Source organism: Sander vitreus, chromosome 10 (genome assembly GCF_031162955.1).
Source record: "Sander vitreus isolate 19-12246 chromosome 10, sanVit1, whole genome shotgun sequence".
NCBI classification, from domain to species: Eukaryota; Metazoa; Chordata; class Actinopteri; order Perciformes; family Percidae; genus Sander; species Sander vitreus.
In genome coordinates this window covers 19,566,430-19,590,769 of record NC_135864.1, presented here as the reverse complement: position 1 = coordinate 19,590,769, position 24,340 = coordinate 19,566,430, and the positions used below count along the sequence as shown (strand labels likewise).

The window sequence follows — 24,340 nt, the reverse complement described above, 5'->3', positions numbered from 1 at the left end:
CCATAAGAAAGCATAAACAATATAAGGCATTTAATCAGCCTGTGTGTTATCGCACAGCCATACCTTCTCCCCATCGACTCCTGCTGGCCCAGGTAAACCAAGCTCACCCTGGGAGACGGCAAAGAGAGGGAAGATTCACTCGGTGAATATGACTGGCTCAGGTTTTAACACAAAATCTAATTTGACTTTTATTAAACCCCCATAACTAGCTGGTGGCAGTGCACTGGTAGAATGACAGAGCCCATTACCTTTTCCCCTGAAGGGCCTGGGGGTCCAGGTGGTCCAGGTGGGCCCTGCAGAAAGACAGAAATTGAAAGACTGTTATATACGCCCTGATAAACTTCATGATGGGTCTAATCTGTCACTGAATTACAATGTATTCATCCTGAACCTGCAATAATGTTGTGGCCACTTGGGGGCAGTGGAAACAAGCTGTAAATGCAACATCACCACATTTTAAGTTGATATGGCAACCTAGTTTGTGGAATTATTTGTACATCCAGCAGATACGAAGCAGCATTAGCATTCGTTTGGAGTAGTGTTTGTGTCCTGATTAGGGGTTAAAATAATCAAATCTCCATTTAAAATTTTTAGTTTGAGTGATCTGATATCGATTAATAAAATCCAGAAATTGATCTTATAATATATGCCTTTTCACCATGGATGTATAACTAAAAAGTACTTTGAACAAAATGTTTGGGGTTCAATTCTTAATGCAAACATTAACCTGGTGCATTATTTTATTAAAGATTATTTTTGGGCTTTTCCACCTTTATTTTGATAGGACAGCTAGGTGAGAAAGGGGAGAGAGAGGGGGAAGACATGCAGGAAATCGTCAGAGGCTGGACTCAAACCCTGGTCCTCTGCATCGAGGCATAAACCTCTCAGTATATGTGCGCCTGCTCTACCCACTGAGCCAACCTGGCCACAACCTGGTGCACTATTAAAAAATATTTGAGGGTTGCTTCTTGCTTGTACAATTTACAGCATGAGTTCTCTGAGAATCTCTTTTATATCCAAGCAAAATTGGTATTGTAACTGAAATATCCCTAACCTAACTGATATTGAATCGAAAATGTAATCGAATCGGGACCTTGTGAATCGGAATCGAATCGATTCTAGAAATCATTGGCGATACCCAGCCCTAGTCCTGAGAAATGGTTGTCCAATAATCTTTTAGTTACCTTTCGCTCTCCAAGAACAAGAGAAAAGTAGATGGCTCTTTAGCTTAGCTTTTGTGCTGGGCTGGTAGCATACAGTGGGTTTTTCAGAGCTTTTTGTGCTGAAAATGGCTGTTGTTGTGTTGTGGCCAAAAACGCTGCTGATGAGAGCTGTGAGAGTGAGCAGTAACAGCAAAGTTAAAAAGCAAAAACAAAGACCTGGAACTTGCTATAAAACTCCAGAGAGCTGAGGGATGATTCTCTGTGGGTTCGTCCCTATGGATAAACCCTTTCACAGACAAGTTGTCGTGACCCATTAACATACTGATTATAGCCGCTTTAATTAACTCATTTTCAGACAGTCACATGTAGTATATACTGTATATACTGTATATGGCTGTTTACTCAGTTTGTTACAATGGTGAAAAAAACTTGGAACTCACAGAACTCCATCATAAGGCTTAAACATGGGCCAACACAGAAAAATACAACCAGGCTGATGGCTTACACAACACAAGCCTGACAGTAAACAAAGCTGATGACTGCTTTTGTTCACTGTGTTCACTGATCACAACCAACTTGAAGCAATTTTATCTCATAAAGATTGTTCTGAATGTGGTTTGTGGTCCACAATAACCTGGCATCATTTTCCATTCTGTTGATTGTTTTGATGCAGGATGAGACCGTTGCACAATAGGAGGGGAAACTAATCTTTTTACATGACTTTAAGTAACACTAATGATAGATGAAGAATAACATATATCCATCCCATGCCATCTTCTATGCTGGTTGATTAGTGGTAACCTCTTAAATCACTCTCCTTAATCTCTACATCCACAATGTTACACTTGTGACTTCTCGCTCTGAAGTCCTCGGGCCATCTTGAAGTCATAAAAAAAAAAGAACCCATGTTGCCTTGTAGCTACATGCCGATCCTCTCTCTCTTCCAATTCCTAACTTTTTGTTTGTCTTCCGTTTAAGCCATGGAAACCAATAGATGTTTACAAAACTGTTTGATCTGAGATATTCCATCATTGGAAAGTGAAGGCTAATCATGCAAATAATTATACAAAAAGCTATAAAATAAATGGCAGTAACAAGCCACCAATTTCAGCATGGTTTTAAGCCAAATTCATCATCACCGAAAATGTCACCACAAATGAAACCAATTCTGCTTTTCACACAAAGAGAATAAATCATAACATAAGCTTGGTGGCCAATGAGCACTCCCCGCTCCACGGATATAACTCTAGCTGAGACCTTGCGTGTGATTTGGTGCCAAATGATCCACGTTGGCACGAGGCTTCTGATAAGATCTCAGGTCCATGTTTTCACCGACTCCTTTGTAACTAACTCACGCTGCTGTCTACAGCGTTGCATGCAGGAGCCCATTTCAGATCAGGTCCGAGGGGACCTGGTTCATAGTGGTTTTTAATCAAATACACACTCCGTTACAGAGATAGTCATCTGTTATTAGCATGTAGCACGGTACATGGTAGAATCAAAGGGTCTTGTGTTTGAGAGGGATGTGAAACTGAGACTGTGGCGACTATGAGGGGTTCCCCTCCCATCCTTTCTAATGCATTCCCCTTGTGCACTCAGTTATGAGGAACACAATGCATAGATTAAAAAAACACCATGCTGCCCTATAGCAAGTTACGCATCTTGTGAGGCACGTTGAATACATAACATGAAAACACACTTGTAACACAACAATGTAACAAAGGCTGTTGATTTTTCTGCATGATTAAGCATGCTTCTTTGTAGGCTACACGTTATGTGATAGAAGAGCACAGCTGTACTATATTTGCTAGGGCTGTGCATTTAATTCCAACTGAATACACAAGAGAGCCTGGTAGACTAGTAAAACAGGGACATTCAGTAATATTCCTTAGATGTGGCCTCTAGAGGGACATTCAATAATCTGAAATATGGAGTTCTGGGTGGAGGGCATCTACAAAAACATACCGACCCACTGGCCGAAGCAGGTGGGATAAGGTGCTGGTACACACAGGGAGTGTGCTTACTCAAGTCTGTGTATGCATATGGATTATTATAGGTGTTAGTTACTGATCACGCCACCAAAACCATGCAGAAACAACAGCAGATTACCGAAACACTGATGGTGTTGATGGCCTGTCGAGAAGAAATGGTGACATATTCAGTTTTGCGGGTTTAGAAAATATTTTCTTACCACAGGACAATTTCTGGTCTTGTTTAAGTTTTTTGTCTGATGCCCAACTTGAGATGCAGTAATAAGTGTCTGATGAAATATATGATGCAACCATAAATCTGGTCTCATTGACGCTTAAATGTCACTCACCTGGAAAGCATCTAGAAGCTTCCCATTGAAGTCGATGATGTCTGAGGAGCCCATAGCTCCTTTTTCACCAGGATTACCCTGAGGCAAAAACAAGTGAATGAGACATAGCCTAAATAAACAACTGAAGATAATCACAATACACTGTGTTTAAAACAGAATAATTTCAGAGGGTTAATACACATACCATGGATCCCTGTGGTCCTTGCTCTCCTATTTCCCCTTTGTCTCCCTGTTTGATCACACATATAACACATTATGGAAAAACTCAAACTATGGATATATTATAACATGTTTTTTTTATAGTGTCGAAATAATGTTATAGCTAAGAAAAGTACTAGTTATTGATGTGTGTATTGTTTGAATGCCATTTCATATCGGCCTTCTACCTTTAAACCTGGGAGACCATCCATGCCTCTCTCTCCTTTTTCTCCTATGCCTGACTCGCCCTGTTTTCACACACAGAAAACATTCGAGGTCAATGCATGAAAAGACAGATACATTAAGATACTCAGCATACAAGCTATCTGATAGATAACGCTTATCTGTACCTTCGCTCCCGGAGGACCCTGTGGTCCTGGATAGCCAGGCTCGCCATCTTCTCCCTGTCGGTTCACAACAGTCAATTAATGTCAAAAGTACACATTTTGGTTACACAATATTTCTGTAGAAAACAGCAGAATCTAACAAGAAGTAAGGCAATTAAGTTGAGTCAAGGTCAGTAATTTATTAATGATCGTACCGGCTTCCCAGGCAATCCTTGTGGCCCCTTAGGCAGAAATATAGTTGGTTACCATAATTATCCAGAGAAAGACAAATGGTCACTGCAGACTTATAATAGTAATCCATGAAAAATGATAGCTTGAACTAGATTTGAACTACACTCACCTCAACGCCATCACGACCTGGAAAACCCTGAAGAGAACAGAGGAGAAATTTCAGGTCTTGACTTCAGATAAATCTTCATCGAAGAGTCAAACCACTTTAGCCACTAGATGTCAGTGTTTAACAAGGCATGACCTGTCCATGGACTTGAGTTTAGCAAGCACTTACTCTGAGCCGCAGCACATACAGACCGGTGACAAAGGAAAAACAAGATTCAGATGCTTGCACAGGGCACAAAGGCCCGCTGAATGGTTTCATATGCTATGGCTGTCCCAGTCACCAGATCTCAATCCCAATCAACGCTTATGGGAGATTTTGAGTTAAAGGACAATTCCGGTGCAAAACAAACCTAGGGGTTAATAACAGATGTGTACCCACTCGATCGCTCTCTGGGACATGTTTTCATGCTAATCGAATGTGTTTGTAGCTTGAAACAAGCTAGCGCGGACCGCTGATTAGCTTACAATGCTAGTATTCGGGGCACAGGGAAAGTAAAAACAAATCACTATTTATACCACTAAAAAGGCTCAAAATATCACCAAACTTCAACAGTAGCATAATGAGGGTCCCTAAATGTTAACCCAAAGCGTTGAGAACATTGTAAGTGTACAGACAGTTTATTGAACGAAGAGCTGCGGGAGCTCCGTGAAAGGGCTACGAGATAGAGAGAGCTACCGTTAGTCAATGCCGCAACACAGCGTCTTTCTTCGGGAAACTGGTGGTGTACCTGTGGACATTGTGAAGCTATGGCCACCGAACAGGAGTGTCTGTGTTGCACGGAGTGGGACCGGTTGCGTCGCAACACCCAAAAGACGCAGTGTTTTGTACAGTCTGAAGATTTCCCCTCTCTGATAAACAGGGCTGTACTGAAACTTTTTTCGATGTCCCGAAAATAAATTGGAGACGGCGACCCAGACCGGAGGGACCAGATGGACAGTTATCTACTGAGTACACTAGACAAGTTATGTTTTACATTGGTGCGATTATATACCAAGTTCTAAATGCTTTGGTTAACATTTAGGGACCCTCATTATCCTACCGTTGAAGTGTGGTGATATTTTGAGCCTTTTTAGTGGTACAAAATAGCGGTTTGTTTTTACTTTCCCTGTGCCCCGAATACTAGCGTTGTAAGCTAATCAGCGGTCCGCGCTAGCTTGTTTGAAGCTACAAACACATTGATTAGCATGAAAACATGTCCCAGAGAACGATTCAGTGGGTACACATCTGTTATTAACCCCTAGGTTCATTTTGCGCTGGAATTGTCCTTTAAGGTGTATTTTACACAGTGCTCTCCACCACCATCATCAAAACCCCAATGAGAATACCAACAACAATAACTTCAATAACAATAGCCACTTACGTTAGGCTAAGTTAGGTTAAGCCACTTCCTGTTTGTTTTTCCTTTAATGTGACACCCATCTATATTCAAAAAGCCTTTCTTGCTATTGATGACTGGAGCCCTGGCCAGGACTCCGCCACAACACAAACACACAGTATTCGATGTCCACTTTCTGGCATATGTCCATCATTGATTTGGCTTATTTTGGTAAGCAGACCTATCATGGCTGTTTGTGTGGGCCAGGTGGACGTATGCTTGGAGCAACATCTGCTATGAAGTCATCCATGACCAGAGACAGCTAAGTAGGATCTTGTGCAAGAGCCCTCAATCTCTCTCTCTCTACACACACACACACACACACACACACACACGCACGCACGCACACACACACACACACACACACACACACACACACACACAGACAGACAGACAGACAGACAGACACACACATACACACACACAAATGCATGAAATGAATTGGAGGTTATTAGCCTTCCGCTCTGTCCTCATATTTTACAATAATGTGCAAAAGCTTCTTAGATGCGTCCCAGCTGGTTTTCATCCTCTTGCTCTCTGCCTGCACATACAAACTGTCATCCTGATCCCCGACTACTACTGTCGTCCTCATCCTAAGTTGCTCCAGCAGCTTTTTAACCTCTTTTCTCACCCCTCTTACCTCCTCCTCTATTGATCTTTCCTCAACAGCAGCGGGAAACAAATTGCTTATTTTATCCTTAGCGCAGAAAAGGATGGGTGAACACCAGTTCAGATGTTTGATACATTTCCAATTATGATCGACACAAAATGTACTTAGAATTATTTCCTGAACTTAGATATGTTGAAATAAAGCAGATGTTATTTACGGACACATCCACCACAGAGTTTCACGTAGCCACGCATCAGACAGAAACTATAGCTGCAACTAAGTTTGAGCTGTCATTCCTTTACTTTCCACTTTGCAGATACACAGAGTGGACACCCACACTGGCAGGCTTGCTCACTTTCTCCTGCTCAGCCCACTTAGACATCTGCCCACAACATGGAGCGGCTCCTAGCGCCACTCTGCTTTGTTTAGCTGTTTTAGGTTTTGCAACGCCTTTAATCAACTTGGAGAATACATGAAATTGACTGGGTTACAGGACGGGGCCCCTCTCTTAGACCAGTCTGCTTTCAGTCATTTTCATAACTACGCTGGCTTTCTCTTTTGTCGGTTCTGTGTGTTCTGTCGGCTCTTAACTGCCCCACATTAAAACTGACATTTTTCACTTGAATCCTTTTGCTATCCTGTGCCAGTTGAGGGTAAGAGAGCATTCACTCCTTCCCTTGGTTAAACAACAATAAATAGCCTCTTTCTCTCTTCCATCCTACAACCACAGCTTTAAGCAGCCGCTGCATATGAACTAAACTCTGGTAAGCAGAAAGTTAATTTTTGAGAAACATAAACTGCCTCAGGCGAGGAGCACAGCTATTGTTTGGTGAGGCCGGCAAACTGCCCATGAACTCGCCACAGTGCCATATCTGTTTCAGGGGTGCACAGCGATACAGCCGTGGTAGGAGGGTGGGAGAATGGGGGGCATGCTGGAGAACTTTGTGGCTGCTGTCTTACACAAAACAGATGAGGCTAGGAGTAGAGTTGCTATTCTGGGAGCTTTTAGGTAAGCCACAGCTCACTGGCAAACCCGGAAGAATGAGAATATGGGTTCACTGCAATTTACTGCATAGACCCTTTCCCCCTTTATACATTTGCACACTTTGCAATCTGTCACACCCTGTGGTTGAACTCTACCAGGTCAACAAGATTGGGGTCACAGTAGCCTGTGATGACTAAGGTGTTTTACATGAGTACATTCTTTGTGGTGTACCCTTAGTTAAAGGGTGAGGAAAAGGGGCAGAATGATGGAGGACAAGAAAATCAGCAACTAAGTGGAGTGTGTATGGCTGTGTGTAGTGGGTGTACATTTGGCACTTGCAAATGCATGAGAAGAAGCTCTTACCGACTCGCCAGCAGGGCCACGGGGCCCGTCCTTGCCTGTGTTCCCAGGGGGGCCTCTGGGTCCGGGGGGACCTGGAGGACCGGGAGGACCAGCAGGTCCACCCTCGCCTTGGTCGCCCTGATGAAAAAAAACAAATCAAATAGAAGAATTACGTCAATAAATACAATAGAAAATATGTTTTTATAGCCATGAAAAAGCAAAACATTATTTTTTAACAGTTCTTAGTCTTCGATTGCCTTTAGTCTATGTTAATCTTCATCAGTAGCCTACAACAATGAGCTAAAAGATGAGCTGAGGAGAACTGCAGAGTCGGTTGATAATCGTCTATGGGTGCATCCCAACGAGTGACTCCTTTCACTTACAAGTAGCCATCTGATTCACTGTCAATATAAAAAATATTGATTACAGCCTTTACATATCTTTAATACAATCCACAGAAGGCCTTTTTGCATAATTCAAAAATTCAAATTAAACCTTTCCACCATTAACATGTAGCTTATTAGCTTAATTTGCTAGTCATCCCATGGAGACTTAAGAAGTGACAACAAAGGGAGACTGGAGGGGAGAGTGGAGTTGGCCAATAGCAGCTGCCCTCATCCGGTGAGTCAGACTGATATTTAGTCACACACAAGTAAAACACACCCATGTTGACAAATGCACTCTCAAACATGAGTAATTGTTAATTGAGAACATCATCTTCTGTTGAATGAGAAGTTTCTTTTCTGTTTAAGCTTCAGAAGGACTGCCACCTCCTATTAAATAACCTGTCATCACTGGATTTACATCTAACTGGGGACATGTCTCTTTCTGATGACTTCCACCCTCATGCTTATGCCAAACAGAAAGCATTAACGCCCTAAAAGTCTTGCTCACCACTAAAGGGGATGTAAGCGGCAGTGCGGTCTCTATAGTAATATGGTGACACTTCCTCTGCACCCTCTTGTCTCTACGGTCATGCGCTGCATTAGGGTTTGCTTTGTTGCAGCAAGCAACATGGTACAGCTAGCCCTTTCATGAAAATGATATTACCAAGACCTTCAAATAGAAGACTAAAACCTTATTTCCTTGCGCTGATAATTATTATTGAGCTTAGATTTGAAATAAACTGTCACCAACAAAGCTCTTCTATTCTCCATGTAATGAACCACACACAAAATGTGTGAAATGTGTGTGGTTCATCTTGCAAGCTGTTTTCTTACATTTTTGGATGCTTTAGAACTTTTATACAAACAATTTCACATAAGTCATGTTAATACAACTAAATAAGCCAGCACACACAGGACAACTATGAAAAAGTCAGCAAACATGAAATCAATGAAATGCAACATGACTGACCAGAACATGCATAAGAAAGGTTGGTTGAAGTGTTAAAAGTGCACACATGCCTTAGTTGTGGTCTACCTTCAGAAAGCGTCTCTGAAAGCTACTGGACTGCTCTCCAGAGAGAAAGCTATGGTCGTATCTGGGGAAGACCATCTGGGATGCAAGAGGTGAAGCAGTGACAAAAAGTAGGAAGACAGCCGAAACAGAAAGAGGAGAAAAAAAGAGGAGAGGACATGGAGCGTTTTGAAGGACAAAAGAAGGAAAAGAGAAAGAGAGATAAATTCAGAAATCCATAGTTAATTAAGAGAGTGCAGACGAGAGTCCAACCAAGAGAGGAATAACTGCTTTGGGAAAAATAGATGAGAGTTCAGCAGCCTCTGAAGCTATAAGAAAGCTCAAGAAGAGTGTTTTGTTCCTCTATCTGCATGGAGAGTGACAGATCAGCAGCCTGACAGAGAGCAAAGACTGCTGGGAGGACAGAGGAACAGCTCGCTCGGAGGAACAAACCTTGACGGTGAGAATCTGATTACTGTGCAGACCTGCATATGTGCTGTAGTTAGGAGGACCCTTAAGAGAGAAAGTGACAAAGGGAAAGGTGAGCAACTTACTGTAGCATACCAGGTGGATGAAAAGAGCTTAGGATTTAAATAGCCTCATGACAAGATGTACATTTACCAATAAACAAAAATACATCATCTGCAAAAATATGTTTCATTAAAACTGAGAAATCAAAACCAAGACCCAGTAACTGTCCCCTTTGCCCTTTCAGAAACTGTATCCTGGGTCTCTCACTCAAACATGTATTTAATTGTGTGTGTGTGTTCCATTTAATGTCTTCCCCTTGCGACCAAACCAAACAGAGGTGGCTTGGCTCTTTCCAGCCGACAGACAGTAACTGTGATGATTGTCTGTCAAGCTGAAAGGAGCAGAGTACGTCTGCCGCCACAGAGCTCGGAGCACTGTGCTGTCTCTTTGGTTGAGCTCCCTTCAAAAACACATGGAAGGAACGATGGAGAAAAGATCTAAGAGAGAAGGGAGGAAGAACAGCAGGGGGATAGCATGGAGAGAAAGAAGGGGAGATGCTAGCCTGCTCATGCGGTTCCCTTTAACAGGATGGTGAGCCCCGGATATCTGAGGTTTATCCGACACCGCAGACCCCCTCCTCCTCCTCTCTTTCCTATGCACTCCTCTCTCCCCACTGTCACATTCACTCATTCCCACCATTCCCACCATGGAGACCACATACACATATGCTCCTTAAACATCTCATAAGAGAATAGGCTGTTTCACAGTGGGCTTCCCCTTTACCTCGTTCTCATCAGACCATAGGCTGATACTAAGACAAACAGCTCTTCAACCTCGGAGCCCCGTCTAACCATGGCCTTTTTGTAGCAGCTTCGGGGGAGGAAAGAGGAGACTTTGGCTCGGGATGAAACTCCCAGTGTGTCTTTCAACAGACAAACCTAAACATGCATTGACAACGTCCTGTATGGATGTGACAGAATGTAGTCTGTGAAAAAAATGGCTACCATCTTTATGCCTATCAATAAAAGTTGCTTTGGAGAAAAATGCAACACTACACATGACCTTTTGCCACTTGTTTCTGGTGGTTCTATGACATCTGATCGTGCTTTTACACCCGTTATCCTATATTTGTAATCTGTTCTGTGACCAGATTCAGCCTGACAAATGCACTGAAAATGATGGATTGACAGGAAGTCACAGGTTGACAGAGATTCATGGCCACTTCCTGTTTTCTCTCATCCTCTCGTAGAGTTCAGAGGTGAATCAGCACAATGTTGAGATCAGGACAAGGTGATGACAGAGCTTATGTACTGATGATGTACTCCAACTGCATCACCTTTTATCTGCTTAACCTCGGTGGGGTTTGATTCATACCTGTTAAGAAAATCCAGTTTTAAACGTTCAGAGACCAACAGTTTTTCATTTGCTAACCTATCTAGCTATATCTATGAAAATGTACCCCGGTGCCAAACCTCATTCACAAATACAGTAGTTTTAGGAGCTGCAGGGTTTGTTTTGAACCAAGCCTGTGTCTCTAAGCGATACTCTTGAGGTTTTTCGGCTGCAGACTTATCCAAGGACATCTAAGCTTCAGAAGCCTCGTCCAAATGCAATATTTACCATTTGGAAGAACTATGTAATGCAGAATGCCAAAAAGTTTCACTCTTGCATAAACTATTACCTCAAAATCTGAAGGAATAAGCAGGGAAATCAAATGGTGTACGCCTTGATGGGAATCAGGAATTCCGGCAATGTTTCTGATCTGCATCATTAATATTATTCCGCTTGGCAGCCCTGTCAAATTTACACTACATTTGTGCTCTGCTATAAAACAATAGCCATCCAGTCTCATTCCAATACTCATATAACACATTGTTATTGTCAGGCTCCAACTCTTTAGATTTATGACTACACATCTATTTCAAAATATCATTCTAAACCTCATTTGTTGGATATTTTCTAAAGAATGTTAGTAATAATAAAGACAAGCAGCAAGTGGATACAAAAGCCTTTTTACGAGGAAGATCTGTAGTTTTTATAAATGTTTGAGTATTTTGGAAGTTTAAGTGGCTCACAGTCAGAGTTATGGTCCTCATAAGGCAGGCCACTGCCAATATGGAAATAACTGGCTGACAGTTTTTGTCTGGTATAGATGGTTATAGCCTTTTTGAAAGCTGACCTAGCCCGTTTTGCTGGGCTAAAATATTTATAAGCTTCTGCTTTTCACGTGACTTATCTGAATTTTTATGAATTCAATTTATGATATAAATATATCTGGCTTTGGACCAAGTTAAGTACAAAAAAACAAAATTGGACCAAGGATGTGGGATTTTGTGGAATTTGTAGCACAAGTTGTCCAAAATGTTTGTTTTATCAGAACAGTCCAAAAAGTTATTCAATTTAAGAAAACAGCAAATATACACACTTCAGAAGCGGCAACTTGTGAACTTTTTTCATGTTTGCTTGAAAAATTTGGTGAACAATTGTTGAAGATCCATCAATGATAAATTGACTAATCATTACAGTTCTATGTTATGTTTCTACAATTGACCATCTTATAGGGGAAATTGAAAAAAGTTGAAACCTAAACAATGCATAAATTACCTCAGTAGCTCTTTTTCTTTGCATGAGAGGAAGTGTAGCCTTGACCTGATATTAAATTCTAAACATTATTGTTATATTATTATTTATTATAGAAAAACAACATTCAAACGCATTGCAGGAGGATTCATAGGATACATGATTCCTTCAAAGAATCCAAGCTGCTTACCATGTAAGGCACAGGGGGCTTATTTTCAAACCACAGTGAATTAAATGAGAGATAATTACATAGATCTCATGGTGGGTGAATGATATCACATGAAAAGACAACACTGACAACATGGACCAGATGCAGACCGAGGTTATTCCGTAATATAAAAAAATATAGTTTGGTTGAGACTATATGGCAGCTTTGGCGCATCGCCCCAACCATTGGGTTTTGATGGTGACATTTAAGTATTTCCATCGTTCTTTAATATCATTATTTCTCATCTCTGGCTTTGGAGATGTGGGCGACTCAAACCTCATCACAGGAGCCAGACTATGTTGTTGGGGCAGTTGCTGGAGGCCGCGTAGGGTAAACACACGTTTCTTATGAATCATAAAAGCCTTGAGTGTTGGATGTTATGTGGGTAGAACAATGTGACGAAAACTCTTTTCACATTTGTATGTTTGCACATACACATTGTCCTCCCCAGCATGATAACAAGAAAATGATGAATAGTTTTTCAATTTCAGACTCCTCTTATCCTGGACGTTGATTTCCAATTTGTGATGGTCTGTTACTCTGTATGTTCTGGGTTTGAATCTCAGCCCTTCTCCTGAAAGCTACATATGTTCCCTGTGTCGGTGTCAGACATTATGTAAATGATTGTTATAGCTCTAATTAGATATGACTTTGTTCGGTTCTTTCAACAAAAAAGGGAAACTGCAAAGATAGATTTTTTAAAGGTATCCATTGATGCGCAATTATTTTCATTTTTTATCAAATTCACTTCTTGAAATGACTGAATGGAAAGCGCAATGTCCCTTGACCTTAAAAGATAGTGAAAATTAAAAAAAATGAGACTGGCAGAGACAGAGAAGGAAGAAAAAAACTGGAAGGAAGATTTAAATGGAAGTTCATTTTTAAATGGCAAAGATCTGCTGAGGAACAAAACACAATCAAAGGAAAGGTCTTTTCAGCCAAGTCAGCTGTAGTGAAAAAATGCACATAAAACAGTCAAAAACATCTTGTTTTACCTTCTCAGGCAAAGACAAATAACATGACTTACCCTTGGCCCAACGTCTCCTTGGTCACCCTGGGAGAAAAACAGGAAAATAACAATTGTCAGCAGTTATTACCACTGTATATGCACACAGGATGAGGAATGTAACATCATACTGCTACTGTAGAGCAGCTGTGACAGACAGCTAATACCATTTATGGGAAGGAAGCGACTCAAAGGTCATCTGTCCCCAAACCAGCTCAGGAAGTTGACATTTTACTGCATAAATCATTTGATAGGCCACAGTTGGAATCATCTGACGGGATGCGAAGGAAATAGAAGTGGGAGCGCACGTGCTGGGGATTTTTCGTTCTCCAATGAGGATTTGGAGTTCATGTTCTCATCACAGAGCTACCAGCAAGATTACACGAAGGGAGCCAATTTTCCAAACTCAAACATCATCCGTCATTTGCAATCCCCACTCACCAGACTGAATCCTGCTCTGACAGATGTTGTTTACTGTAGTTGTTCTTGTGGTTGCGCTTATCTGGACAATTTTCTCTTGAGTGCAAAAATGTACGCACACAAAGTTACCCACTGGTGTGTACTGACCACTTGCATAAGCCTCCTCTGCCAGCTCTTGCAGCTCTTACGGCCGCTTACATCTCAGGCTGGGCAGAGGTTCACAGAGTGGGAAAACATCTGGCTATCATCGAAGCCCTGCAGAAGGCCTGTAAACCTGTTTAGTGCCTTGACGTGAGAATGTGCGGAGACATACGAGCTCCTACATTACTACATGTTTTCTATGGCTCATTTGATGGCCGCGCAGTGAAAACGTGAATGTGGGAGGGCGATGCAGGGAACACCTGTGAGGTTGTGTGTAAGTGTGTGCGCCTGCATCTGAGTCTGTCTGTCTGCCTGTAAATTAATGTGAGAAATACATCCACACATTGACTTGTCTGGCAAGGTTGTTGAAATCCATATTGAAGCATACCTTTTCTCCCTTGGGTCCGGCTGGTCCCTGTAGGAGGGAGGAGATAATCGTTATCATATGAGAAACATATATCATTGCACAGTACATCTTCAACTGGCTGCTAGCATGGAACACTCAATCAAATGGTAAGGCAAGGCAGTATTACCACTTAATGCAGCTGTGCCATCGAGACTGCTCAGTCACAAATCCTATCTGTCTGAGCATATTTCACAAGAAGAAGACCACATGAGCTTGCAGCGATTTCTCTTTGTGAGATTAAAACTGTTATGCTGAGAGATAAAACTGAAAGTACGTTCCTTTGTTCTGTCTTTCTCTCAGAGGGGAAGATGTTTTAGATGTGGAATGCTAGAAATGCTAACTAAAAACACAGGGTCAACAACAACAGGCCTGATGTGTAATATGTGAGACACTCAGAGACACTGTTGGCAGGTTGACATTGTCTTATGAAGACCAGGCCCACAGATGACCTTATCTCTGCCTCATCCATCTGTCTGTCTGCCTGTCTCAGTGGCACAAGGACCCCAAATGTGGCAGCGCCACAAACTGACAGAGAGGACGACATGGAAACCTGCCACCAACTGTCTCTAATCTCAGCCCGTCTCTGTTCTCTAAACTGTTTATTCTTTTCACCCATCCTTCCGTCATTCTGCTTTTATTCAGTCTCTATAACTCTGCCATCTAAATCTTTGATTTGTTCCCCCTTTCCTCAGACATTTTGTTTGGACTGGAGCTCTAATTGTGTTGAGGAGTACGGAGCTGAAGAAGGGGATCTTCTGCAAAGGATAAGGTTTGTTAATGTGAATGGCCACATGGTGACAGGCATTAGCTTATCACCTGCTCTGCTTGAAACATTAGAATAAGAATTATTAGAATATTTATATTTTAATCAGGGGTGCAGCCATAAAAACTTAGAGTCTTGTGTTTGGAAATTGTAGTCAGTGTAACATAATATTGCTTCAATTAAAAGCTGCTTGAATACTTCATATTTAGCTATTCTTGTATTCTTTATGTAATTTTAGAAGTGGGAAAAACTTTTTTTTTTGTTCAGATAAAAGGTTCATTATTGACCTTGGAAATAGCAGTTTGACAAAAAAAAATCGTACGTCCACTTAACGTTTCCAGAGCTTTTCAACTAAACTATTTCCATGACAACTGAGCAACCTCCATCCACTGATGATGAAGGCCACAAAATGTGTCTGAAAGATTCAACTTTTTTTGCAAAATAATTGTTTTTGTTCTTGTTTAGTTGTTAAGTTGTTTTAAGTTTATGGTGCTTGAACTCACGCTCCGTCTTGTGTCTCCCCTGGCCATCATCCATCAACAAATCAAACTTTGTTGATGGGGACTTTCATCTCCCCCCACATCCCTTGAGTACTTAGGCCACTCTGGTCATGATGTCTGTGTCACACCTGCTGCGGTTTTACGGCAGACCCTCGGCGATGGGGAGAGTCCTCTTAAAGGACAGACCCAGCTTAAGGTCTCCTTTTGTAGGAAACAACAGCTTAATAGTGTTTGGAGAGGAGCTATTCAAACAGCTCTCATTATGCTGTGGGGGGGTTTACATTTCAGCAGATGACTCGTCCTTCTCGTGGCCAAGGTGACCAGAGGGTGGGGTTGAGAGGGTAGTATAATGACTTTTTAAAGAGCATCTGTAGAGGTTATAAACTTTATTTTCTCTCTCACTTTTCCCACTAGTGTGTAGCCCATTTGCTCTGCTTAGCCTGTTTCCACGCTACACCTGGGTGTGTCTGGGGGTGCGGCGGGGAGGTTTCAGGGATGGGTGATCAATGGGACCCAAGAGGTGAAGTGCAAACGGGGAATTTCAGCACTCGTTTCAGTTGAACCATGAGTCCCCCGTGGCTGAGCCCTGGGATAAATTAAGCGGTGGAAACAAGACGGCTTCTGTGTTTTTTTCACTCAGTAACAGTTGCATCGTTCCCTTAGGAACAGTAAAGATGATTGATGAAAATTAGCAAACCATCACCTGTCTTACAGGCCAAATACCGACCTGGATTCGCAAAAGATCTTTGAGAATGAATTGTTAAAAAAAACTAAAACAATAGAACAGGTGTGTGATGGTGTACCTGGCTTCCCTGGGGACCTGGAAAACCCTGAGAGGAGAAAATAAACGGAGTTAAAATTAAACTCCAGTCAGTCACTTAAAGCATGTTTTACACATTTGATTATGGGAATACTCACTGGTTTCCCATCTAAGCCAAGAGGACCCTGTTGGAGGACAGATAAATAGAAATTACAAAAAGACAAAAGAGAGCGATGCAGAACCGTTCAATTAATTGTTTGCCATTCTGGGAAATATGATTATTCACTTTTTTGCTATGAGATAGAATAGGGGATTGATACCACTCTCATGTATCATGAGCTAGAGCCACGTAACAGTTAGCTTAGCTTATTACTGTGAAAAGGTCTGGCACATAACCCCCATAAAACCAAAACTTATCATGTTTACACTTCAGGACAAATTAAACAAACCAGATATGTGTTCAACTTTAGAGGTGTTGAAAGATAGTTTCTTTACCCTCAGACAGCCAGGCTAACTACTCCCCCCTGTCTTTATGTTAGTTATGTTCTCCGGTTTCTAACTTCTTATTTAGCGTAGAGACATGAGACTAGTATCAACATTCTTATCCAACTCACAGAAAAATGTTAAACTATTCCTTTAACGAGTGGCTTCAAAAATGTCTATTGTAAGTCTGCTGGGAATAGAGAACATGTTTAGGAAAATATTTATTTTAAATCCACTGACAAAACTATCTTCCCCCTCAAAAATATCATAAACTGACTGCTATTTATTAGTATTGTAATAATGTTTGAGTCATGACTCCGTATCTCTCAGGAAAACAATGTAAGTGATCTTAGTTTAGGAAAAACAGTTAAGTGGATTTGGCAAGACAAACGTTTCACGGGAGGACAGTAAAAAGCGTGCTTGTAAACGAAAGAGAAACAGCTGCAGTTATTGGTTGAAAAAAAACTTTTTATACAAATGATCTATGTATATCCTGCCCCATTTAACTGTGTGTGTGTGTGTGTGTGTGTGTGTGTGTGCGCGCGCGCGCGTTTGTGTGCACATGTGAAATTCAAATATTAAGATGTTTCCAGGGGGTTTATAATCGTGCTAAGATTTAGAGTGTGGTGTCCAACATGATAGGGTGGATTTGGTCCAGCTGTATTAATCTTCCACACAACCCAACATCTACCGTGTCTATGTGTGTTTGTGGTGATGAGATTATCCAGCAGGCAGTCAAGTACGTTTAAAGTCCCTATTCAACCTCACTCAAGTGCTGCAACAGCAGTTGGAGTTGTCCACTTTGTTTACCTCAATAAAAACAGCCGAGCAGTCATTGAACCTCCTCTGCAAAGCAACACTTGGATCAAAGGCACAAACCTTTTTAAACATAAAGGAACAGTTGGATCAAACTTTCCAAAAACACTTAAATGTGATGTATGTGGTGAAGGCTAATTTTGACTTCCTCTTTAATAACCGTACTTGAAGTAAAGCTAACAGTTTTCACAGGGTCCCTCGAGTCGTGTGTTGCTCAACCCCTCACAGTCCTGGCGGCTCTGCAGACTGGAAACCATCATTAACAGTCGTCATCTCTGGCCTTGGAGGGCTTCCATACGTTGGGCCTTTCTCTTCATCTCCCTGCTTTATTAGCCCCATGGGTGCTATTCGACCTGAGGTCCTGTAGTGAAAACCTACCACAGTGTCGTCGCTGCTTGCTTTGACGGATGGACAGTGCATGGGCACATAAGGACGGAGGGAAGAGAAGAAGTAGGGAATGATGCTTTGGAGCTGCTCTCATTAATAGTTCATGTGATCGTTTGCTGCCCCTCTTTAGTCTTGTAATGGGACAGCTATGGCTATAAACTGTCTTCAAAAACTTAAGTGGTAAGTCCGTATAAGAGAGTTATAAAAAGTACAGCAAAAAGCCTTTGAGGTTCCCGATGTCTTTTGAATTGAGGGCCTCTTGTGAAATCAGCAGTAGGTGGCTGAGACGGGGGGTGGAACAAATGACTGGGACCAATCTGACGGCAATAATTTCACCATGACTGTCTCAAGTGAAGAGTAACGATGTAATGCTGGATGCTACGCACACTACAGGACAGGTTGTAGTTTCACCACTCTATTAAATGCAGCACACTGCGTTTGTCATGTCCGTCATGCAAATGTGAGAATTGGAATGAGCCTACAAATGTCCCAGTGAGTTCTCCCTGCGATCTGTGTCTTTGGATCTATGCATGTGTGTCTGTGTGCATGTATGCAGTGATATCTCTGCATCTGGAAGTGTTTATCAGAGCCCGGCTCCTTCAAGACTCAGGATGAGTAGACAAGGTGTACATGGTGAGGTCATCAGCTGCTGAACCAGAGCAAAAACAGACAGATTTATGGCTGCTAACAAGTCACACAGAGGCCTGTGAACTGTAGGTAGCTATGTAGGTGCGTATGTAGGTGTGTGTCTGTGTGTATGTGTGTGTGTAAGAGAAAGGCTTTATTCTCAGCAATAAAACTCTGTATCTAATACCTGGCAGCTGACAGTTTGCATACACCCAGTATACTATATAGGATATGCTGTAACCTATATGAGCTTATTTACGTCACTGGTATTTAATATGGAATAAAAATAAGACCCAGAATTACTGTGGAGCAATAATTCAACCAACAATACAGGAGTCCAGGAAGCTCTTCTATGACTGAGATACTTTAAACTATATGAGTCATACTTTAATCAGCAACACAGACCAAGAGAAACCAAGTGCAAAATGGGCCGGTAGGCTTTATATGAATGAGAATAACAGTCGGGAACACAGGAGCCAGGGCAAATTGGATTTTGATGTGTGGTCCTTACATAATATATTACATGCTTCTCTTTCTGTATAGCTGAATTGTTATACTGTACCTCTAGTGTGGTACAAACCTACAGTGCACACTGGTCTGCAAGGTAGGAAAAAGAGCTGGAATTCAAATAAAAATAGAACAGGCTGAACAAAAAAAAAAAAAAAACATGAGTAAAAACTCTTCATCTCACCACAAAAGACAAAAATCAGGCCGGAGAATAAAAGGACAGATAAATGACCAGAGAAGAAGAAAAAAACTTGGAAATTAATGTTGAGAAAAAGTGAAAAAATAGGCCTTAGATTAACACCAAAACCTCAAGGGACTGTGGGAAAAAGCCTTTTTAGTGTGTGTGTGTGTGTGTGTGTGTTTTTTTGTGTGTATTTCTAGTCTACATCGCCATCTTGTCCCGCAGCGTCCCTCTGTAGATAAAAAAAGTTTTGACTCAGCATTCCCACCAATTAAATGGCTTTAAAACACATTTCTGGAAAATAACTTGGCCTGCAGGAGGGCATATGTCTGTGTCTATGTTTGTGTGTCTATGTTTGTGTGTGTGTGTGTGCATGCTCATACATGCATATGTGTGTGTCTTAATCCAAATGAAACAGGGCGAGGGGTGTCTTTGCTGTCTTTATTGTACTCCCTATGGTGCAGACTGGTAATTATCCAGTACGTTGTAATTGTTGAGGATGCTGCGTGAAAACTTGGTGTCTGCACATCAGAGCAGACGTCTCAGCTAGAAGCACACATTAGGCTCAATGAGCTTAATTACGTGACGTCAAAATTAAGGAAGATTGGGAAGAGTGAGAGGACCGTTTCCACTCCCCTGGTTCTACTTTCCTCCTTTGGTACCATTATATTTTTTCTCCATCGCAGAGATCCACCAACCCTCTTGTGAATATTTTTCATTCCCTCCTCCTCTCCAGTTACTTTCATGTTGCCAAAGGGACAAAACTCCACTGTGTCAGGGCTACATGAACATAATTTGAGATAGATGACATTTGCTTCTTTAAAAAAGAAAAAGAAAAAAAGAATAGTGGCTGCATCCAGAACCAAAGAGCACAATAAAGCATACCAGAGTGCTGTGTGTTTGGGACAGAAAATTACTGACATGTTGTTGGGTGACTGTCTGGCTTTAATCTGTGCTCAGCGGCCTGGAAGGCTGAACAATGGAGGCCTTGGCCTGTTTCTGCTGAGTGAGAGCCGCTGTCTGTCACAGATTGGCACTTTCGTATAAACATGCTAGTGGCTGGGCATATGAATGAGAATTAACTGGTGTGCGTTTACACCTCTGCACTATTCTGTCAGTCTCCTAGGCTTTGATTGTTTGACAGTGGGAAGGCTCTTTTCTGAAACTCAAACCCCTCGCCTGTGATTTATGAGAGGAAGAAGTGGCAGGGGTTATATGAGGAGAGAAAACAATCATCAGCATGCACAAACACACACTTATCATAATGTTATGCTTCAGATACACACAAGCCGCATGTCATTAACACTGTTTATCACATTAATGCCTCAATGGAAGTGGACTGCTGAGCATAACGACTGCAAGACATGTGTATACCACTTGAATGAAGTGCAGCACATGCACGCTCACACACTGGTAAACATGCACACATGTATGCACATAACTTATATGGCAATTGTTTAGGGGTGGAAGTAAGTAGAAGTAGCAATACCACAGTATAAAAATACTCTGTTACAAGCAAAAAGTCATGCAATCACAATTTCACTTTTAAGTAAAAGTACTAGTAAAAACAAAAGTATTAGAATCCAAATGTACTTATAAAGTACCAAAAGAACTCATCATGCAGAATGGCTCATTTCAGAATCATATATATTATATAACTGGATTAAAATTATTGATGCATAAACTTTAATGATGCAGCCAGTAAAGGCGGGACTAATTGTACCCTAATTACTTTACATACTGCTGGATAGCTTGTGAATTTCCCCCAGGGATCAACAAAGTCTCATCTTAACCTTTAATAATATATCATACTTTATTTGTTGATTGTATTATGTATTAGTAATCTCAATCTGCACAGTATGTTAACACAGTGTTAACTAAAGTTATGAAACAAATGTATTGGAGTAAGAAGTGTGTGCCTCTGAATTGTAGTAGTAGAATAGAAGTATAGTAGCATAAAACGGAAGTAAGTACAAGTATCTCACAATTGTGCACTTGAGTAAATGTACTTTCTTACTTTCCACCACTGCAATTGTTCAAACTGTTGGACTATGTGTACAGTCAGCAAATTAAGACTCCTGCCTGCTGAGGGTTAAAGGTTTGAATTGGACAGAGGCGTACTGTAATAAGGGTGAAAGAGGGCAAGAAAAAAAATAGCTGGAAAGTAATCTAGCTGTTTGTTTTAACAATGTAAAAATAAAGAAAGAACATTTACAGTCACAACAAACGTACTCTCCAGAAACCGACTTGACTCATTTGTGTTGATGTGCACATGCCCTCTCCATACGAGTAGTCCATGTGAGAGAAGTTATTGGTGTGAAAACATATCACACACATACACTTCCATACACTCTGACCACTTCCCCAGTTCTGGCCTTTGTTACAAAGATCTGCATAAACTATGGGTGGTTGGATGGAGTTCACTCACATGTGCACATATGGACATAGATACACAAACACTGTTACCCAACAGGAAGAATGGCCCTTTTTAAGCTTCAGTGTTTTAAACTTGATCATCTCTGCTGCTAAATTAAATAATGTGCTGTCCATGTTAATTTCCAGTATGATTAATCTGCTGTTGTTTCACTTTAACTTCATATACGCAGCTTCCTTAGTCATAAGACACATCATAACAGGAGGCTGCCTCTTACACCTATATAATGACTATAAGGATTGATTTTATTATGTTGACGGGAAGGATTACGCAGATTATCCATCTTTAAAAGAATACATAACATCATTTAATTAAGCAGATGTTTTTAAGTCAAAAACAGCAACACTATAACGTGCCACAACATTGGAATTTCTAATGAAGACAGTGACACTGAAGAACAGAGTCACAGGCAAACAAACACAAATGTGCACACACAATTCTCTGTGCATTCGGTCCACCTGTGTGTAATTAGCAGCAGGCATTTCCCGTCAGGAGGGCCGTGCAGTGCCAGGCAGACTGGAAATCTGACTGGGAGCGAGGCCCCATGGGTAATGAACTTCCCAATATTCCCAGTGAGACAACAACACACAACCAACAACACGTCGTGGAACACAAACACCAGGGCGACTACGGTGGGTCAACATGGCAACTAAAAGGAGGGGGGGTCACGCGAAAGTGGGACAGAGTGTCACACTGAACAAAGAGCCTGCTCATGCACACCATGCAGACATCCAGTCCTGATGAATCCATCTGCTCACACAACCTAAGCTCTTGAATGATGAGAGTGTATCGGTGTCAGATGACTACACCACAAATCAGCAACAGAGCCATGGGCTGCTTTGTCTCAGCAGTGATGGAGAAAGTCAGCAGCCTGATATAGCGGCCACAAGAGGCTGCTATATCTGTGAAAAATACAAGAACTGACTCTCAGTCTTTGTATGGTATGCATCACTGATTGACATCAGTGGTGGAAGAAGTATTCAAATCTGTTAAGATTAAGTAAAAGTAGCAACACTACAGTGTAAATATACTAAAAGTACTTTTGTAAAAGTGCAAAAGTATTAGCATCAAAATATAGTTAAAGTACTCATCATGCAGAATGGCCCATTTCAGAATGATATATATTACTGGACTATCATTACCAATGGATTAATGTGTTCATCACTTTAATGTTGCAGCTGGTAAAGGTAGGACTCATTTTAATTACTTTATATACTGCTGGGTAACTTACCTTTGACAATATAGCAGAATGTATTAGTTGATATGTTGCATTAATAATAGAAGTAAAAAATAGCAGAGCAAGTGGAAATACTCCAGTAAAGTACAAGTACGTCAACATTGTACTTAAGTACAGTACTTGAGTAAATGTACTTAGTTACATTCCACCACTGTGGAGGTCAGTAATCTGCTTTGCATTCAGTAGCCATGGATGTTCAGTTATGTTATTTAAACATTAGTTGACCCCATTTAAAGGCTGAAGGCCATTACTTGTGAATGAATGTTTCACATTTTTCATGGGCATGGTTTACACCCACGTGGTTTATGTAAACCGACGATATCTTTACAAGATCTGTCTTCATGTTTATTGCTCTTCATGTTTACTCACTTTCACACGTATGCTAAATATGTTTTATGTCACTATTTTCTGCCTCGAGTCAGTAAGTTGTGAAGCTTCAAATTGGCTGTGGGAAATAGAAGACTTTCATCTCATCTCACCACTCGGAGCAGTCTATGTCTGCGTGTGTTTAAATACGACTGTCTTTGTATTTGAGTCACTTCTCAGTCATGGGGCAGGATGCATCATCAGTGAAGATTAAATGTTGAAGGTAGCATGACAACAGGCGACGATTAGAGTAAATGTTTTTTTCAAAAAGAGCAGAGAGGAAAAAACAGAAAAAGGCCTAATGAAGCCGCGAGAGAAAAAAAGAAGGAAGGAAAATAGAGATGTGATTGGGTAAATTGAAGAGTGACAGGATAAATAACAAATCAAATTTACCGGGTATCCATCCCGTCCAGCCTTGCCCTGGTGAGGTTAGAGATTAAAGCATGAAGCATTGAGACAGGTTAGAACAGAAACCAACAGCTGCAAACAACACACACACACACACACACACACACACACACACACACACACACACATATAGACCTGGTACACTTTATTCTAAGGAAGTATTAAATGGTACACAGGATATTCGTACAAAGACTTTTTGAATGAACTAACTGAATTAATCTAAATGGACTTTACATTTACATTGAGTGAATGTTTAATCATACAGTATGTTTATGTTTACACTCCAACTTTTGACCCCCAGTTAAACAATTTATGGCCCCATATGATCTTTTTTGGCAGCTGCTTTTCAAACTTCAATGATCTCCTCCTGCATAAAATAATTAAAAAGCAAACAAAAATGCCACTGACATTGTTTTTGGCTTGCATGCAGCCAATGTACCTGACTCAGACATTACATTACAACACCTTCCCTTCGACTTTATGGGCTGCAGGCTAGACTTTGTGTGTGTTCCAGAAAAGAAGTTATGCATTGTTTCATGCACACTTACAGTATGTACTGTAAAT

The 24,340-nt window shown here is 41.2% G+C and overlaps 1 protein-coding gene across 1 annotated transcript in view; it reads right to left on the bottom strand.

The window, feature by feature from the left end:
* LOC144524477 (uncharacterized) overlaps nucleotides 1-24,340 on the bottom strand; it is a 127,269-nt gene that overhangs the window by 6,477 nt on the left and 96,452 nt on the right. The window contains exons 5-19 of the mRNA XM_078260772.1: nucleotides 23,762-23,788; nucleotides 16,489-16,515; nucleotides 16,374-16,400; nucleotides 14,290-14,316; nucleotides 13,362-13,388; nucleotides 9,529-9,588; nucleotides 7,699-7,815; nucleotides 4,369-4,395; nucleotides 4,223-4,249; nucleotides 4,032-4,085; nucleotides 3,870-3,929; nucleotides 3,668-3,712; nucleotides 3,484-3,561; nucleotides 249-293; nucleotides 64-108 (exon numbers count right to left, since the gene is read on the bottom strand). Coding sequence (XP_078116898.1) covers nucleotides 64-108; nucleotides 249-293; nucleotides 3,484-3,561; nucleotides 3,668-3,712; nucleotides 3,870-3,929; nucleotides 4,032-4,085; nucleotides 4,223-4,249; nucleotides 4,369-4,395; nucleotides 7,699-7,815; nucleotides 9,529-9,588; nucleotides 13,362-13,388; nucleotides 14,290-14,316; nucleotides 16,374-16,400; nucleotides 16,489-16,515; nucleotides 23,762-23,788 — 693 coding nt within the window. The remainder of the gene's footprint in view (nucleotides 1-63; nucleotides 109-248; nucleotides 294-3,483; nucleotides 3,562-3,667; nucleotides 3,713-3,869; nucleotides 3,930-4,031; nucleotides 4,086-4,222; nucleotides 4,250-4,368; nucleotides 4,396-7,698; nucleotides 7,816-9,528; nucleotides 9,589-13,361; nucleotides 13,389-14,289; nucleotides 14,317-16,373; nucleotides 16,401-16,488; nucleotides 16,516-23,761; nucleotides 23,789-24,340) is intronic.